The following is a 19,380-nucleotide window of genomic DNA, read 5'->3' as shown; positions in this document are numbered from 1 at the left end:
TCTTGTTGTGTTCTCACACAGTAGAAGGGGCAGAGTAGAAGCTCTCTGGGGTCTTTTTCATAAGGGAACTAGTCCCATTCATGAAAGTTCCACCCTTATGACCTAATCACCTCCCAAAGGCCCCATCTCCAAATAGCATCACACTGGGACAAAAACTTCAACATATGAATTCAGGGAAGACACAAACATTCTATCTATAGCACTTGCTTAATTGCTCTGGTTTGGATTTCCAGTATTATGTTGAATAGAAGTAAAGTTGGGGGCGGGGGGGGGGGGTGGCGGGCATCCCTGCCTTGTTCCTGATCTTAGAGGAGATGCTTTCAGTTTTTCACCACTGAGTATAATGTAAGTTGTGGGCTTTTCGTATATGGCCTTTACCATGTTGAAGTAATTTCCTTCTATTCCTAGTTTGTCTAATGTTTTTTATCATAAAAGAATGTTGAATTTTGTCAAATGTTTTTTCTGTATCAAGCGAGATGATCATGTGGTGTTTGTCCTTTGTTCTGGTAATGAGGTGTATTACACTGATTGATTTTCATATGTGGAACCATCCTGGCACCTCCCACCCCCCCCCAACTTGGGCTAAGACTACTAAATGGTTCAAGAGGCTGTCTCTCATGACCATTTTATAAATGCTACTTACCTACATTTTTCTAGGCAAAACCTCAGATTCAGTGGTTTCCCTATCCCAAGCAAGAAAGTTTATGCTAAGAAAGCGGTGGAACTTTTTTTTTTTTGCGGTACGCGGGCCTCTCACTGATGTGGCCTCTCCCGTTGCGGAGCACAGGCTCCGGACGCACAGGCCCGGCGGCCATGGCTCACAGGCCCAGCCGCTCTGCGGCATGTGGGATCCTCCCGGACCAGGGCACGAACCCGTGTCCCCTGCATCGGCAGGTGGACTCTCAACCACTGCGCCACCATGGAAGCCCCAGAAAGCTGTGGAACTTTTTAAGCTCGTATGATTTCATTATATTTTTCTTCTCTAAGCACTTATTGGTTTACCTGAGGCATCCTCCTCTCCCTCAGAAAGAGAGAGAGAGAGAGAGAGAGAGAGAGAGAGAGAGAGAGAGAAAGAAAAGGAAGAAAGGGAGGGAGGGAGGGAGAAGGGAGGAAGGAAGGAAAGAAGGAAGGAATGAAGGGAGGAAGGAAGGAAGGAAGGAAGGAAGAGAGGAAGGAAGGAAGGAAGGGAGAAAACCAGATGATAAATCTGACAGCCTTGAACCCTGAGAGCTTAATACCATGTTCTGAGGCACACAGCAAGCTTTCTGATAAGATTTCCATCAAGATTCCTCATTCTCTTTCTTACTCATATCCCAGTACATTGCCCAAGATTAAGAGAAATAAACAACATTTCAAGTCAGCAAACATTCCTTGAAACCCGTAGAAACTGAAATCAGACTCACTACTACTCGTTACTACTTTTAGTCCTGGGACCTCGAGCAGCAGCCCAGTCTCCCTCAGCCACAGGAGCCTCGTTTATATTGATAAAAACGAGGATCATAAAAGCCTTGGCTCCGTGCAGCTGTTATGACAGTGAAATCAGATGATACACAGAAAGCACCGCACATAGGGTCTGGCACATACCTAGTCGCCTTCTCCAGCTGCAAGAAGAACTTGATGCTAAATAACTAACAAAAATAATTACCTCTTTCGAGTGTTATGATATGGCTGGCACCATGCTGAGGTCTTTACATGCATTACATTACTCAGAACAGTCCTGTCATCAGGCATTGTTTTATGATTTAGGAAACTAAAGTTCAGAGAGAACCAACAGCTAGAGGTGGTGGAGCCAGAACTCAAACTCCAGTCTACAGACCTCAGGAACCTGTGTCCTTTTTTTTTTCTTTTTTTAAAATTTATTTCATTGAAGTACAGTTGATTTGCAATGTTGTGTTAATTTCTGCTATACAGCAAAGTGTTTGTCATATATATATATATATATATATATATATATATATTCTTTTTCACATTCTTTTCCACTATGGTTTGGTAAACCAGGATATTGAATATAGTTCCCTCAGATTATCATACTAAGTGAACCTGTGTTCTTAATTGCTGCACTACAGCATCATTCTATACCAGCAAATCTTAAGTCTGATTGGTCTTTAAAGAGAATGGTTTACAGTTGCCCAAGGAAGGTGCTCTCTGTATTTTACTCACGGCCATGCTCTGGTTTCTGTATGCTCACTTACTACCCCCATACCACACCCACCACATCCTTCCAACCAAGTCTGCTCACCTGGATCCAATTCTTTGACTCCCTCTTGGTGGTTCATTCCCCAAACCTCTCATGGGTTTGGCTTGTTGCTCAGCGCTACCACCCCCGCCTCTGCCCTTGAACCCATGACTCTCTCTATCCTATAGCATTCCTGCGGGGCTCCAAGTGTTGTCAAGTCCAGACTGTAGTCAGATGCTCAGATACCAGCACCCTTGAAGACATGGCCTCCGCACTGCACCAGGCACACGCCCAGAGGGGCCATCTCCCTGATGAACAGCAGTGTAAATGCATGCGCTGAAAGCTTTGGCTTCTAATCTGCTATTCAAACATATACATAGTCATGACTTTCCAAATACAGAAAGCATTTCACCGAATAGGAACATAGCTCCCAATCAAATAAACATCTAGGAAAAACGTACACACATGTCCCCCACGATTCCAGCTTGCACCATCTCTTAAGGGAGGAACTATTGAATGTTAAGCAGTTTCTTATGAACATAAGTTTCTTCATTACTGACATCTGTTTTCTATCCATTCCTGTTAGTTTCTCTGGTTAAAGCATCATTTCAGAGCCAATTTCTCAGTATTGGTTGAAAATAAAATTCAGAATCCAGTGAAATTTGATGCAAATGAAAGGAAATAGATCACTTATTTTAGGCATACTTTTTAAAAGTCACCAAGACCTGGAGAGACTGACCCAGGAAACAAATGTTATAAAGTTCAGTATAAGACAAGAGGAGAATGGCCCAAAGGAGCTGGTCTTGGGAGTTACCTTGGAGCCCAGCAGTGAAGAACATTCTAGTCAGAGGGTGCACACTGGGGAATGTAGGAAATATCAAAAGTTCACCAACACTGGAGTTTACTACCTCACGCGGTACTGGGGGGACTAAATTACAGTACTAAGTAAAATATTTATCTAAGTAAAAATAAATTGTATGCTGTATTCAATACAATTTTTTTCTGGATATTATGATTTTTGACATCTTAAAAATAAGCACCCAAACAAACAAACAAAACAAAAACAAAAAAACCTTTCCGGTTGGGGAGACAGTAGCCAATTGTTAGAGATAGCAAAGAGTCAGGACTGGAGCATGACTTTAATGCAAAATAACCAATCCAGAGCCCCACCTCCTCTGTCTGGCCAGTACTGAAACTGAGCGAAGGTCCTGTGGGTTGCCTGGGTATGGAGGCCTTTTTTGTCCCCCGTTTCTTGTAGGCAAGACTCCAGCCTCCATGACCTTCCCTGAGTTCCAAAGCTCGATTCGAACTGTTGCTAATCAAGGGAAGAGCAGCCAAGAAACCACCTGAGGCAAGACTAAAGGGACCAAAAAAGCTCCAGATTAGGAGACTGAGCGCCTGAGATGAGATTAAGGGAGTGCAAGCCCTTCACACCTCCTAATCTTGTCAGCAACATCCCCCCTGAGCTATTGCTATAAAACTTCTCATCAGATCCTCCGGGGTTGGGACACATACTTTTTTGAGGCAGGAGCCCGCTGTGGCCCACTTTACCTGGCAAAGCAATAAAGCTATCTTCTTCTACTTCACCCAGAACTCTGTCTCTCAGATTCGTTCTGGCACCAGTGCAGAGAACCTGAGCTTTCGGCGTCAGTACAACCCCAGGAAGCAAGATTCCTCTGCCTGGATCATCCCAGGGCCAGGTACCAGGCAACTAGGGACCACCCTTACAGCTTAGAGCCCCCCAGAACCACTCGAACCCGCCAACCATAAACTGCTTACCCTGCCCTGCCTTGTCTTTCCCTCAGAAATCCCAAGAAAGTCCATGAGCTGAGCTCTCAGCCCCTCCTGTCTTCTGCTCCTGACCACCCTGGTGTCTTTCCATGTGCCCTGCGTGGCATGTCCTGCCCCCGGGCTGCAGAACCTGAGAGTTTATGATCAACTTTGTTTCCTGAGCCTCTCCTCTGTCTCCTCTTGTGCCCCACCTGACTGACCATCTCATAAAAGAATACAAAGAATATAAAACAGACTCATCATTATTATCAGTTATAAGGAAACACATTTTCCCAAAAACTCCTTTATAGCAAAATTCCTCCAGAGTCGTCTGTTCCCATCCTGGCTCCAATCTTGAACCTACTCCTCTAATTCACATCCCCCTCCCTGTCAAAATTCTCCTTGTTGAGGTCCCCACGAACCGCACATTTGCTAAATTCTATAGTCAGTCCTTCATCTTTACCGTCCTTGACTTTCAGTCGCGTTCCCTGCAGCTCACGCTCTCTCCTCTTCTGTACTATGGCTCTCCGGACACCACTCTCCTGGTTTTCCTTCTCCCTCGCTGGCTGGACCTCTCCATCTCCTTGCTAGTTCTTACACCCCAGCCTCTAAATCTTGGAGCCCCCAAGCTCAGTGCTCAGCCCCCTTTTCTTTGTCAACACTCATTCTCTCAGTCATCTCAAGACTTTAAATTCTATCATATAGCTATCGTATGTATAACTGAGCAGTTCCCAACTTTTATCTCCAGTCTGGGCTTCTTTCAGACTAAATGTGCAACTATCAACTTAACACCCACTTTTGCATATCACATAAGACAGCTCACATTTGTAATAGATTTATTGAAGCATAATTTGCATATCATAAAATTCACCCATTGTAAGTATACGATTCAATGATTATTAGTAAATTTGTAGACCTGTGCAGCCATCACCACCATCCAGTTTTAGAACATTTTCATCACCCCAAAAAGTTCCTTTATGCCTGTTTGCAGCCACTCCCACCCCCAGCCCTAGACAAACACTGATTTGTTTTATATTCCTATAAATAGGCCTTTTCTAGACATTTCATGTGAATAGAACCATATAATATGTGGGGTTTGTGTCTGACTTCTTTCACTTAGCATGTTTTTGAGATTTATAAGCATTGTAGCATCTATCCACATTTCCTTCCTTTTTACTGCTGAATTATATTCCATCATATGGGTATACTACATTTTATTTATTCATTCACCTGTTGATGAATATTTGGATTATTTCCAGTTTCGGGCTATTATAAATAATGCTTCCAAGAACTGGGTCATATGATAAATGTATATTTAACTTTATAAGAAAGTGCTGATCTGTTTTACAAACTGGCTGTATCATTTTACTTGCCCACCAACAGTTTGTGAGAGTTCCAGTTTCTCACTTCCTTGCCAACAACTGATATTATCTGTCTTCAATTTTAGCCTTTATAATGTGTATACAGTGGTATTTCGTTGTGCTTTTAACTTGTATTTCCCTAGTGATTAATGATATGGAGTATTTTTTCATATGCTTATTAGCCTTTTATATATCATCTTAGTAAAATGTCTGTTTAAATTTTTATACATTATTAATTGGATTTTTTGTCTTACTGTGGAATTGTAAGAGTTCTTTATATATTCTGGATACAAGTACTTTATCAGGTATATAATTTGCAAATATCTTCTCCAAGTAAATGTCTAATCTTTTTATTTTCTTAATGGTGTCTTTTGAAGTACAAAAGTGTTTAATCTTGGTGGAGTCAAATTTATCACTTTTCTTCTATTATGGATTGTATCTAAAAATTCTTTGCCCAACCCAAGGTCATGAACATTTTCTCCTATATTTTTCTTCTGGAAGTTTTCTGTTTTTAGCTTTTACATTTAGTTAGGTCCATGATCTATTTTGAGACAACCCAAATTCTACTCGACTGAAACTAGGCTTCTGATCTCCTTCTTCCAACCCTAACCTGTTTCTCCTACAAAAATCTTCCAATTTCAGAAACTTTACATACCATTACTCTTCTTGGAAGTTTGCAAAGCTTGTTAAAGGATGTCATGAGGGTGGGGAAATCCTTGTCATCCCCATTTCACTAAATAGACATTTCATTTTTTCTGTTGCTTGGGCCAAAAACTTGTGGTCATCCTTAACTCCTTTCTTTCTGTCTACCCACTTCCAGTCTATCAATAAGTCCTGTTTGCTCTGCATCAGAATAGATTAAAAGTATGACCATTTCTCACTTCCTCCCCCACTACCATCCTGATCCAGGCTGCCTTCAACTCCTATCTGAAGTGTTGCAATTATTTTAAAAAGTGTTGCCATAGCCTCCTAACTGATGTCCCTGCTCCTATTCTCACCCCCCATTCTCACCCCAGCAGCCAGAGTGGCCTTATAAAAGTAAGGTCAAGCTACTCCACTGTTCAAATCCTCCAATGGTTCTCAACTGACTCAGAGTTAGAGTCAAATTCTGCAGAATGACCTACACAGTTTGTCTCCCCCTTATCTCTATGACCTGCTATCCTATATTCCATCTCCTACCCCTCATGTTTCCCCTTTCCGCTCTGGTCTTGCATTAGGATGGCCATGTCTCAGAGTCTTTGCACCAGATATGACTTATAGCTAAAATGCTCATCCCCCCAGCTACCCACCTGGCTTGACCCCTCATTTCCTTCCCCTGATCCAATGTCACCTTGAAGGTCTTGCTTGGCCACTCCAAACTACAATACACCCCTGCCTCCTGGCCCTCCTTATCCCCAAGCCAGCTTTGTTTGTCTCCATACACCTACCACCATCTGACATACTCCACATACTACTTCACTCCAGGAAGGTGGGGATATTTGTTTTGTTCACTCTTATATCCCTACTGCCTTGTACACATAATACGTGCTCAATAAAGATTTCTTAGTGGAATGCTTGAACTAGATTCCCTAACCTAGCACTTCCAAGAGTGGGTTGGGTAGAACATGTACTAGTATCCTGTTAGAGATTAACTCCCGCAAAAATATTCCAAGCTCAGAAGCTTTACCTATCATTTCCTCTCTTAAAAGTTTGAGAAGCTTGTTCTGAGACCACTCACAGTTACCCTGGCACCTCCCAGGCAGTACCTGGCCCCCCTGAATGCTGTTGATGTTTTTTCCACTCTGCCCAAGGCAATGTGGAAGCCTCAACCTGAGGCAAAATTGTCATGTCAAAGTATATCTATGATGTTCTTTACCACTGTTCATTGTCTCAGTTCTGTTGGAAGCCCCCTTGCCCCGTGCCATCACCATGATGATGCCGGAGCACAGGGACAAACGGCAGGGCTGGCCGGGCCCAGTCTTTTCCAGACTGATGGTCCCTGTCTCAGGTGGCTCCAGCTGCTACAACGAAATACTGTAGACTGATGGCGTGAACAGCAGACATTGAGTTCTCATGGTTCTAGAGGCTGGGAGTCCAAATCAAAGTGCAGGATGATTCAGTTCCCAGTGAGAGCCTTTTCCTGGCTGGCCGATGGCCCTTCTCACTGTGTCCTCATGTGATGGAGAGAGAGAGAGAGAGAGAGCTCTGGTCTCTCTTCCTCTTCTTATAGGGACACTAATCACATCATGGGGACCCCACTCTCAATGACCTCATCTAAACCTATTTACCTCCCAAAGGTCCCACCTCCAAATACCATCACACTGGGGGTTAGGACTTCAACATGGGAAGATGTGGAGGATGAAAACATTCAGACCATAATAATCTTCAAGCCTGGGAGGTGTGCTGAAGCACAAAGAAGCAGGAAAGGGCAGCAGGCAGAGCCAAAATCCTGAGGTCCAAGCCCCCCTGAGTCAGAAGGAAACTTATATGCCAGAATAAGACCCTGAGTTTTCAGTTAATATAAAATAAAAATGTTAATGGGACTATGAAAGAAAGAACCAGAAAAGAAGAAATTGACCAAAGAAATCCCTGCAGACCCTCAGCACAGGTGAGCTCTCAGCAGCGCTAGGGCTGGAACCCAGGGCAGAGCCTGCAGTTCTCAGCCTGTTTTGACCTCCATTTTGTGTAGTAAAATTTCCACAATACTCATCCATTTAATGAAACTAGAAAATCTGGAGAAGGAAATAGGAGAAAGTAATCACTCACATTCTTATACCCTAGGGACAACCACCACTAACCTCAGGCCCTTTTCTAATGCTGAGTTTTTCCTGTCTGACCGCTGAGGAAGTCATGTGTTGACAGAGGGTTGCTAAGGCTGAAAGGGTATCCCAAGCTCTTACATCCAAGTGAAGTAGCTTAGAAGTTGGGGACAGTCCAACTGATTGTCTCACTCATTACGTTTTTCCTCTCAAGCCTTTAAGATTATTACCTCTGCTCCTCTCCAAGTTTTCCTACTGAAGTCAAGCTGGTTTCCATCCTGTGCTCTCCCTACCCCTCAACTCCATATTTATATTCTATCCCTGGAATTTTACAACCCTTGGGAAATTATTTATCATGGGAGGAGAGAGGCAAGAGTGAAAAGCCAGTTCAGGCCAGTGTACTCCCAGCCCTTTTGTCCATAATCACTACAAGAATGTTGCTTATATGTAACTTGCCATCAAGAGTTTTTATCATGCTTTTAAATATTTACACAAGATTTTATTGATGTCATATTGTAAATATTAATGTTTTAAAATAAAACTCTTATGTCACTTTTAAAGCATCCAAAGGAATCTAAATGGCATAGGGATTTGAGAACCACCATTATCTGTTTCAAAATAATAAACAAACTCTCCCTGAACAGTTAGAATTTCACATCATTCCCTTTTCTTCTCTAACTCCTTCATTCCATTTCCCCCACAGAATTTTTAAAAATATACTACTATGTTAAAAAATCTTTTATTGAGATTGGTTCAAGATGGTGGAGTAGAAGGACATGCGCTCACTCCCTCTTGTGAGAGTGCCAGAATCACAACTAACTGCTGAACAGTCATCGACAGGAAGACACTAGAACTTACCAAAAAATATACCCCACATCCAAAGACAAGGGAGAAGCTGCAATGAGATGGTAGGAGGGGCGCAATCACAATAAAATCATACCCCATAACCACTGGGTGGGTGACTCACAAAGTGGAGCACAACTATACCACAGAAGTCCACCCACTGGTGTGAAGGTTCTGAGCCCCACATTAGGCTTCCCAACCTCGGGGTCCAGCAACAGGAGGAGGAATTCCCAGAGAATCAGACTTTGAAGGCTAGCGGGATTTGATTTCAGGACTTCAACAGCACCGGGAGAAACAGAGACTCCACTCTTGGAGGGCACACATAAAGTAGTGTGCACTTTGGGACCCAGGGGAAGGAGCAGTGACCCCATAGGAAACTGAATCAGACCTACCTGCTACTGTTGGAGGGTCTCCTGCAGAGGCAGAGGGTGGCTGTGGCTCACTGTGAGGACAAGGACACTGTCAGCAGAAGTTCTGGGAAGTACTCCTTGGTGTGAGCCCTCCCAGAGTCCACCATTAGCCCCACCAAAGAGCCCGGGTAGGCTCCAGTGTTGGGTCACCTCAGGCCAAACAACCAACAGGGAGGGAACCCAGCCCCACCCATCAGCAGACAACCAGATTAAAGTTTTACTGAGTTCTGCCCACCAGAGCAACACCCAGCTCTACCCACCACCAGTCCCTCCCATCAGGAAACTTCCACAAGCCTCTTAGATAGCCTCATCCACCAGAGGGCAGACAGCAGAAGCAAGAAGAACTACAATCCTGCAGCCTGTGGAATGAAAACCACTTTCACAGAAAGATAGACAAAATGAAAAGGCAGACGACTCTGTACCAGATGAAGGAACAAGATAAAACCCCAGAAAAACAACTAAATGAAGTGGAGATAGGCAACCTTCCAGGAAAAGAATTCAGAATAATCATATTGAAGATGATCCAAGGCCTCGGAAAAAGAATGGAGGCAAAGATCGAGAGGATGCAAGAAATGTTTAATGCAGACCTAGAAGAATTAAAGAACAAACACCTAGAAGAATTAAAGAACAAACAAACAGATATGAACAATACAATAATTGAAATGAAAAATACACTAGAAGGAATCAATAGCAGAATAACTGAGGCAGAATAATGGATAATTGCCCTAGAAGACAGAATGGTGGAATACACTGCTGCAGAACAGAATAAAGAAAAAAGAATGAAAAGAAATGATGACAGCCTAAGAGACATCTGGGATATCATTAAATGCACCAACATTTGCATTAAAGGGGTCCCAGAAGGAGGAGAGAAAGGACCTAAGAAAGTATTTGAAGAGATTAAAGTCAAAAATTCCCTAACATGGGAAAGGAAATAGCCACCCAAGTCCAAGAAGCGCAGAGAGTCCCAGGCAGGAGAAACATGCCGAGACACATAGTAATCAAATTGACAAAAATTAAGACAAAGAAAAATTATTAAAAGCAACAAGAGAAAAACAACAAATAACACACAAGGGAACTCCCTTACGGTTAACAGCTGATTTTTCAGCAGAAATTCTACAACCAGAAGGGAGTGGCACGATATATTTAAAGTGATGAAAGGGAGGAAACTGCAACCCAGAATGCTCTACCCGGCAAGGATCTCATTCAGATTTGACAGAGAAATCAAAAGCTTTACAGATAAGCAAAAGCTAAGAGAATTCAGCACCACCAAACCAGCTCTACAACAAATGCTAAGGGAACTTCTCTAACTGGGAAACACAAAAAGAGAAAAGGACTTACAAAAACAAACCCAAAACAATTAATAAAATGGAAATAGGAACATACATATCTATAACTACCTTGAATGTGAACAAATTAAATGCTCCAACCAAAAGACACAGGCTTGCTGAAGGGATACAAAAACAAGACCCATATATATGCTGTCTGCAAGAGACCCACTTCAGGCCTAGGAACACATACAGACTGAAAGTGAGGGGATAGAAAAAGATACTCCATGAAATGGAAATCAGAAGAAAGCTGGAGTAGCAATACTCATGTCAGATAAAATAGACTTTAAAATAAAGAATGTTATAAGAGACAAGGAAGGACATGACATAATGATCAAGGGATCAATCCAAGAAGAAGATATAACAATTATAAATATATATGCACCCAACATAGGAGCACCTCAATACATACGGCAAATGCTAACAGCTATAAAAGAGGAAATCAATAGTAACATAGTAATAGTGAGGGACTTAACACCTCACTTACACCAATGGACAGATCAGCCAGAAAGAAAATTAATAAGGAATCACAGCTTTAAATGACACAGTAGACCAGATAGATTTAATTAATATTTATAGGACATTCCATCCGAAAACAGCAGATTACAATTTCTTCTCAAGTGCACATGGAACATTCTCCGGGATAGATTACATCTTGGGTTACAAATCAAGCCTCGGTAAATTTAAGAAAATTAAAATCATATCAAGCATCTTTTCTGACCACAACACTATGAAATTAGAAATAAATTACAGGGAAAAAAACGTAAAAAGCACAAACACATGGAAGCTAAACAATACGTTACTAAATAACCAAGAGATCACTGAAGAACTCAAAGAAGAAATCAAAAAATACCTAGAGACAAAATGACAATGAAAACACAACAATCCAAAACCTATTGGATGCAGCAAAAGCAGTTCTAAGAGGGAAGTTTATAGTAATATAATCCTACCTCAAGGAACAAGAAAAATCTCAAATAATCTAACCTTACACCTAAAAGAAGCAGAGAAAGAACAAACAAAACCCAGTTAGTAGAAGGAAAGAAATCATAAAGATCAGAGCAGCAATAAATGAAATAGAAACAAAGAAAACAATAGCAAAGATCAATAAAACTAAAAGCTGGTTCTTTGAGAAAATAAACAAAATTTATAAACCTTTAGCCAAACTCATCAAGAAAAAGAGGGAGAGGACTCAAATCAAAATTAGAAGTGAAAAAGAAGTTACAATGGACACCGCAGAAATACAAAGTATCCTAAGAGACTACTATAAGCAACTCTATGCCAATAAAATGGACAACCTGGAAGAAATGGACAAATTCATAGAAACACATAACCTTCCAAGACTGAACCAGGAAGAAATAGAAAATATGGACAGACCAATCACAAGTAATGAAATTGAAACTGTGATTAAAAATCTTCCAATAAACAAAAGTCCAGGACCAGATGACTTCACAGGTGAATTGTATCAAACATTTAGAGAAGAGTTAACATCCATCCTTCTCAAACTCTTCCAAAAAACTGCAGAGGAAGGAACACTCCCACACTCATTCTATGAGGCCACCATCACGCTCATACCAAAACCAGACAGAGACACTACAAAAAAAGAAAATCACAGACCAGTATCAATGATGAATATAGATACAAAACTCCTCAACAAAATACTAGCAAACAGAATCCAACAACACATAAAAAAGATCATACAGCATGATTATGTAGGATTTGTCCCAGAGTTGCCAAGGATTCTTCAATATACGCAAATCAATCAATGTGATATACCATATTAGCAAACTGAAGAATAAAAACCATATGATCATCTCAATTGATGCAGAAAAAGCTTTTGACAAAATTCAACACCCATTTATGATAAAAACTCTCCAGAGAGTGGGCATAGAGGGAACCTATTTCAACATATTAAAGGCCATATATGACAAACCCACAGCAAAACATCATTCTCAATGGTGAAAAACTGAAAGCACTTCCTCTAAGATCTGTAACACGACAAGGATGTCCACTCTTGCCACTATTATTCAACATAGTTCTGGAAGTCCTAGCCACGGCAATCAGAGAAGAGAAGGAAATAAAAGGAATACAAATTGGAAAAGAAGTGAAACTGTCACTGTTTGCAGATGACCTGATACTATACGTAGAGAATCCTAAAGATGCCACCAGAAAACTACTAGAGCTAAACAATGAATTTGGTAAAGTTGCAGGATACAAAATTAATGCCCAGAAATCTCTTGCATTCCTATACACTAACAATGAAAGATCAGAAAGAGAAATCAGGGAAACAATCCATTCAGCACTGCAAGAAAAAGAATAAAATATCTTGGAATAAACCTACTTAAGGAGGTAAAAGACCTGTACTCAGAAAACTATAAGACACTGTTGAAAGCAATCAAAGATGACACAAACAGATGGAGAAATATACCATGTTCTTGGATTGGGAGAATCAATATTGTGAAAATGACTATATTACCCAAAGTAATCTACAGATTCAATGCAATCCCTATCAAATTACCAATGGCATTTTTTACAGAACTAGAAAAAATCTTAAAATTTGTATGGAGACACAAAAGACCCCAAATAGCCAAAGCAATCTTGAGGGCAGAAAACAGAGCTGGAGGAATCAGACTTCCTGACTTCAGACTATACTATAAGGCTACAGTAATCAAGACAATATGGTACTGGCACAAAAACAGACATATAGATCAATGGAGCAGGATAGAAAGCCCAGAGATAAACCCACGCACCTATGGTCAACTAATCTATGACAAAGGAGGCAAGGATATACAATGGAGAAAAGACAGTCTCTTCGATAAGTGGTGTTGGGAAAACTGGACAGCTACATATAAAAGAATGAAATTAGAACACTCCCTAACACCATACACAAAAATAAACTCTAAATGGATTAAAGACCGAAATATAAGACTGGACCCTATAAAACTCTTAGAGGAAAACATAGGCAGAACACTCTATGACATAAATCACAGCAAGATCTTTTTTGACCCACCTCCTAGAATAATGGAAATAAAAACAAAAATAAACAAATGGGACCAAATGAAACTTAAAAGCTTTTGCACAGCAAAGGAAACTATAAACAAGACAAAAAGACAACCCTCAGAATGGGAGAAAATATTTGCCAACGAATCAATGGACAAAGGATTAATCTCCAAAATATATAGATAGCTCATGCAGCTCAATATTAAAAAAACAAACAACCCAATCAAAAAATGGGTAGAAGACTTAAATAGACATTTCTCCAAAGAAGACATGCAGATGGCCATGAGACACATTAAAAGCTGCTCAACATCACTAATTAGTAGAGAAATGCAAATCAAAACTGCAATGAGGTATCACCTCACACCGATTAGAATGGGCATCAGAAAATCTACAAACAACAAATGCTGGAGAGGGTGTGGAGAAAAGGGAACCCTCTTGCACTGTTGGTGGGAATGTAAATTGATACAGTCGCTTTGGAGAACAGTATGGAGGTTCCTTAAAAGACTAAAAATAGAATTACCATATGACCCAGCAATCCCACTACTGGACATATACCCCCAGAGAAAACCATAATTCAAAAATACACATGCATCCCAGTGTTCATTGAAGAAGTATTTACAATAGCCAGGTCATGGAAGCAGCATAAATTCATCTGCCCATCGACAGACGAATGGAAAAAGAAGATGTGGTACATATATACAATGGAATATTCCTCAGCCATGAAAAGGAACGTGATTGGGTCCTTTGTAGAGACGTGGATGGACCTAGAGACTGTCACACAGAGTTAAGTAAGTCAGAGAGAGAAAAACAAATATTGTATATTAAACGCATATATGTGGAATCTAGATAAATGGTACAGATGAACCGGTTTGCAAGGCAGAAATAGAGACGCAGATGTAGAGAACAAACGTATGGACACCAAAGGGGGAAAGTGGTGGTGGTGGAATGAATTGGGAGATTGGGATTGACGTATATAAACAAATATGTATAAAATAGATAATAAAAAAATAGCTTTAAAAAAAAGTCTTCACTGCTCACCATCTTAACAAGTTGAATTTTTGATTGAGTTATTTATTATCAATATCAATAATGCACAACTGATGAAGACATAAAGGTACTGTAAAATTTCTTCAATATGTATTAATCATAAGAAGTAAAATAAATAAATAAAAGCTTTCAGTAGCATATTCTTTAGAATAGAAAGGTAGAAGAGTGAGGTAACTAACTAAGAATCATAGGCACACTCTCCTATTTGACAATCTGTGAATTCAGATAGTACCAACTCAAATCCAACCAACTTAGTCATTCCTCAGTATCCACAGGGATTGGTTCCAGGACCACTCCCCGCCCCACCCCGTCCTGTGGATATCAAAATCCATCGATGCTCAGGTCCCTTATATAAAATGGCATAGAATTTGCATATAACCTACATACATCATCCTGTATACTTTAAATGATGTCTTGATTATTTATAATACCTAATACAATGTCAGTGTTATGTAAATAGTTGCTGGTTCGCAGCAAATTCAAGTCTTGCTTTTTGGAACTTTCTGGAATTTTTTCTAAACATTTTCTATCCGTGCCTGGTTGAATCAGCAGATGCAGAACCCATGGACACAGAGGGCTGGCTGAACTGCATTTCAAATTTTATGTCAAGTCCTTGGAAAGTCCTTGTACACCCCAATGTATACAGAGAGCTCTGGTCTGGGCAGTGTGATTCACAGAACAAATGGTCTATAAAGACGTGTGGGAATGTCTGCAAAAGTAAGGGAAAGAGGGGAGCACTTCCAGATGGTGGAGTGAAGACTTTGTTTTCTGAGGGGTCACGTATAATGGAAGTGGTTTAAAGAAAAATGGAACACGTCCAACTTGTGATGCAGTCCGTAAGGAGAGAGAAATAGGGTACAGTGAGTATGGGTGACAGGAAAAGGTGACAGCACAGAGAAGATCTGGAAGCAACACGAGGCTAATGAAGCTTTGGGATTCACGGGTTTGCTGAGCAGCCAGTGCAGTGTTGCTGAATTTGTAATCCCTGCTGCCTCTGATGAAAAACATCACATGGCCAAGGAAATCCATATTTCATACTAATGGACATTATGTATATATTTTTAATGGAATGTCTTGAAATTCTCTCATTACCCATAAGTTCTTGCATGTCCTCAACTCAAATCTTTAATAATTTAAAAAATTATTTTCATTGCACTCTTGGATAACTGTGGAAACTTTATGCATGCCAGATTTTCTCAGCTGTGTCACAGAGCCTGTTTAGTAAACGTGAAATCACACCCTTTTTCAAGTTTGGCAAATCACTTCTTAGCCCCAGGGAAAGACAAATAGAGTCAGTCTGGGACCACTAGCTGATTAGTCATGTAGTGGAGTAACTGACAGTAAGGCGGGAAAATGTCTTATGAGGATTGTCTTCGTGTTTCTAGCTGTTTAAAGACACTCTGTTTGCCATGGACTACCAACATAAAAATGAAAGTCCCTAAGCCCTATTAGTTATTAGGTCAAAGGGAGTGAATTAGTACACTTGGTTTCCATGGTTATCATGGTAGTAATATTACCTTAAAAAGAAAAAAGTTGTCATCATCTGATTTCATCCAAATGAGGATTGCATTTATTTTGTTTGAAATCCCTCTTTAAGTATAATATCTCTCACACCCTCATGGTTCCTTCATGTGTTTTCCTTTATTGATATAGTGCTACAAGGTGCCAGGTACAAAAGTCACCAACATGGTCCTTGCCCTCAAGCAGGTCACATTTTAGCTGGGAAAATAACATCTCACCACCTAGTTGTACAGATCAGATTTGGAAATCTGTATGCCCTCCAAATGCCTTTCACTAACACAGAGTTTTGAAAAACTCAGGCAAGAACTACTTTTCACCACTTCAGAATTTTTCAAGTTTTTTAAAACTAATACGTACTAAAGAAGCCCCTTTGGTTTCTTTAGTCAGAAGAGATAGTGTTTAAATAAAATATCTTGTCTCTCTTTTAAAGAATAATTCATAAAATTATTCTAATGAGCTCCATGTACACAATAGCTATTTTAAGTCAATTTGAAAAACTAGATCTCTTTAAAAAAAAGCAGGGGGAAGGGGAGTAAATAAACAAGATTTTTTTTCACGTTCAAAAGCATGCCTTGTTAACTACGAAAGGGCAGCTCTCTAGAGACAGAAGCAAAGAGAGTGATCAGCCAGAGAACAGGATGGGCAAGCCCCAGGGGGTCCAGTCTAGAAGCCCTTCTTTATCAGCCTAGGTGGTCCACACACACTTAGTGACACTTACCTGTGCCCGCCCTTTGTGGCTGAAAACCATAGAACCTGGGAGAGGAAGGAGGTACTAATCAAATAACCACACAAATATATAAATTCACAATGTGACAAACGCGATACAGGACAAGTCTTGGGACTTTGACATGGGGATATGATCTACCATGGGTAGATGATCTTTAAAATAGGAAATAATGACTTGATTTTTTACGTGAGTTGAAAAACAATGCCAAAGGCCTTTTTATCGAGCTAATGGAGATTCTTCTAAAGAACTTGAACCTCAATCCACACATGCAAGACTGTGATCTTCACTACAATTATTTCATGCTTTCCTACAGGCATTGAGGAAATGGCATGATTGGTGCCTGATAGAGTAGGATTTTACATCTATCACACAGAAGGAAGGAAGCCCAGCCTCAGCACTGAGTGGCCAAGTTGCAGAAATAGCTCCAAAGCCCAGGATCGCTTTTCTGCATAAGCGGAGGCCGAAGGGCCAGCACAGTGGCCTCTGCCCGTCATCACTTCCTCTCTCTGCCACAGTTCCTTCCACCTGCTAATAAATCATCTTGCCTTCTCTATTTCTTTCATTTTTTAGCCTTCGTCCCTTAACAGTGCCAATGGCTACAGGGTCAGAAGCCTCCTGTCTCTGCACTCTCTCCCTCGGGAAAGGTTTTCTCAAAATGTTAACATCACCACGGTAGAAACGTTTCCTAAGTCTTCATCTTGGGGCCTGGACCCCTTCCCGGAGCTCAGGTGCAGGACAAGCACACATTTCCATATCCTGCCAGCACCTCAGACTCATTCCAGCTGCAAAGTGACCCCCTTCAGTATCTCCCAGACTGGCTTCCCTCCTCTTGTCTCTTTCTCAGGAACCCCAAACCCCCACTCACCTCAGTCAAAACCTCAGACACCTTCACCTCCTCTTTCTTGCTCTAAACCGGGGGTCCTCCAACTTGAGTGTGTCTTTAAATCACCCAGATGGTGGTTCCACCTCCAGGTTCTGATTCACCGAGTGTGTCTGGCCTGAGTGTTTGCCCATCCACCAAGTGCCCAGAAGATGCTGCTACTGCTGGGAGAACTAGTGCCCTACTCGCCATCGTCACTAGGGACAACTGTATCATTTTTCTTGTGGCGTCTTCGCAATTATTCCCAAAGACTCCCTCTTTATTATCTCACCAGGGTATCCCAGCTGGGGTCCCTGGTGCCTCCACCCCAACCATGCTGTGCCTGCAGACCCAGGGACAGCCTCAGAAAATGCTGCTTCACTTCCTCCTCTCTCCACATCCTTCAAGACATCCCCACCGCATGGAGAATGTATTCCAGACTCCTTCATGTGACATCAGAGGCTCCCCATGACTTGACCCCAAACTCCTTCTGCAACCTTATCTTCTGCTTCATCCCAGTAGAGCCTCTCTGCTCCAAGCATAACATTCTGTTCCCCAAATGCTTTGTTCTATTTCCACCTCTTTCATAATGGTGTAGAGCATTTGAGACCAAATCCCAAGCATTTCACTTCCTAGGTGTGCAATCGCCATGCCAGTCAGTTATCACAGAGGGCCTCAGAGTCTTCATCTTCAAGGTGCCAGGTGATCCCTCCTAGCAGGGATGGCATAAGATTGACGAGAAGATGCATTCAACACATTATCACAGAGCCCGACACGAAATAGCTGAGCAACGTTTCATGATATTTATGTATAGGTTTAATAATATGTACAAAATATGAGCTGTCTGTATGAGATAGCCCAGGGTTACAGAACCTCTCATAGAAAAGGTTTCTCTGACTGAAGTTATCAGTGCTGTTGAAAGTTGAACTCCGAAATCAATAGCCATCCATTCATCCGACAAGCCTGTTTCTCAAATCAACAAATTCGAGAACCTCTTCCCAATGGAAATTGAATTGGTAAGTGTGTCTGTGCCTTGAATAGTCAAATGTCATTCGTTTTATTCTTAGTTAAGTCGATGTAACAGCCTTGATAGGACCGAGGTTTTCACTGTCCGTCTTAAAGAAGCCAAGACATGTCCTGATTACATCAAATGGACGGTTATCAGCATCATCTCATGATTGCTTATGTGAAGTTCTAAATTTGCAAAATAAAATTACATTCTCTTGCCATTTTTCAATCTAATCTTCCCTTTGGAAAAAAAAAATGCTTTAAAGTAATTTTCTTGTATTGTTTTAGGCTTACCTCCAATTCCTTCAGCTTCCAGAACAGGCTTTGCAGAATTTTCCATGAGAGAACGCATGAGGGAGAAATTACAAGCTGCAAGGGTGAGAGAAACCACAGGAATATTTTGTTCGGTGCTGACTGCAATGCTTCTGGTCTTGTCTAGCTTGCTTTGTTTGCTCAAAACTGCATGGATTTGAATACCGTTAAATTTGTTTTTCATGTTATAAATGTTAATGCAGTATTTAATATTGGCACAGATGAAAATTATACTTAAGAAGAATTTAACATCCTTTTTCTAAATCATTGTTCTGATCTCTTAAAG

At 41.0% G+C, this 19,380-nt stretch overlaps 1 protein-coding gene across 2 annotated transcripts in view; it reads left to right on the top strand.

The window, feature by feature from the left end:
- Window positions 1-19,380, top strand: part of CC2D2A (coiled-coil and C2 domain containing 2A) — a 135,743-nt gene that overhangs the window by 14,868 nt on the left and 101,495 nt on the right. For both annotated transcript variants that reach the window (XM_060148486.1, XM_060148487.1), the window contains one exon: window positions 19,071-19,159. In XM_060148486.1, coding sequence (XP_060004469.1) covers window positions 19,071-19,159 — 89 coding nt within the window. The remainder of the gene's footprint in view (window positions 1-19,070; window positions 19,160-19,380) is intronic.

This window comes from Lagenorhynchus albirostris, chromosome 4 (genome assembly GCF_949774975.1).
Source record: "Lagenorhynchus albirostris chromosome 4, mLagAlb1.1, whole genome shotgun sequence".
Lineage (NCBI taxonomy): Eukaryota > Metazoa > Chordata > Mammalia > Artiodactyla > Delphinidae > Lagenorhynchus > Lagenorhynchus albirostris.
The sequence above is the reverse complement of the archived record's forward strand: the minus strand, read 5'-3'. Positions and strand labels throughout refer to the sequence as shown.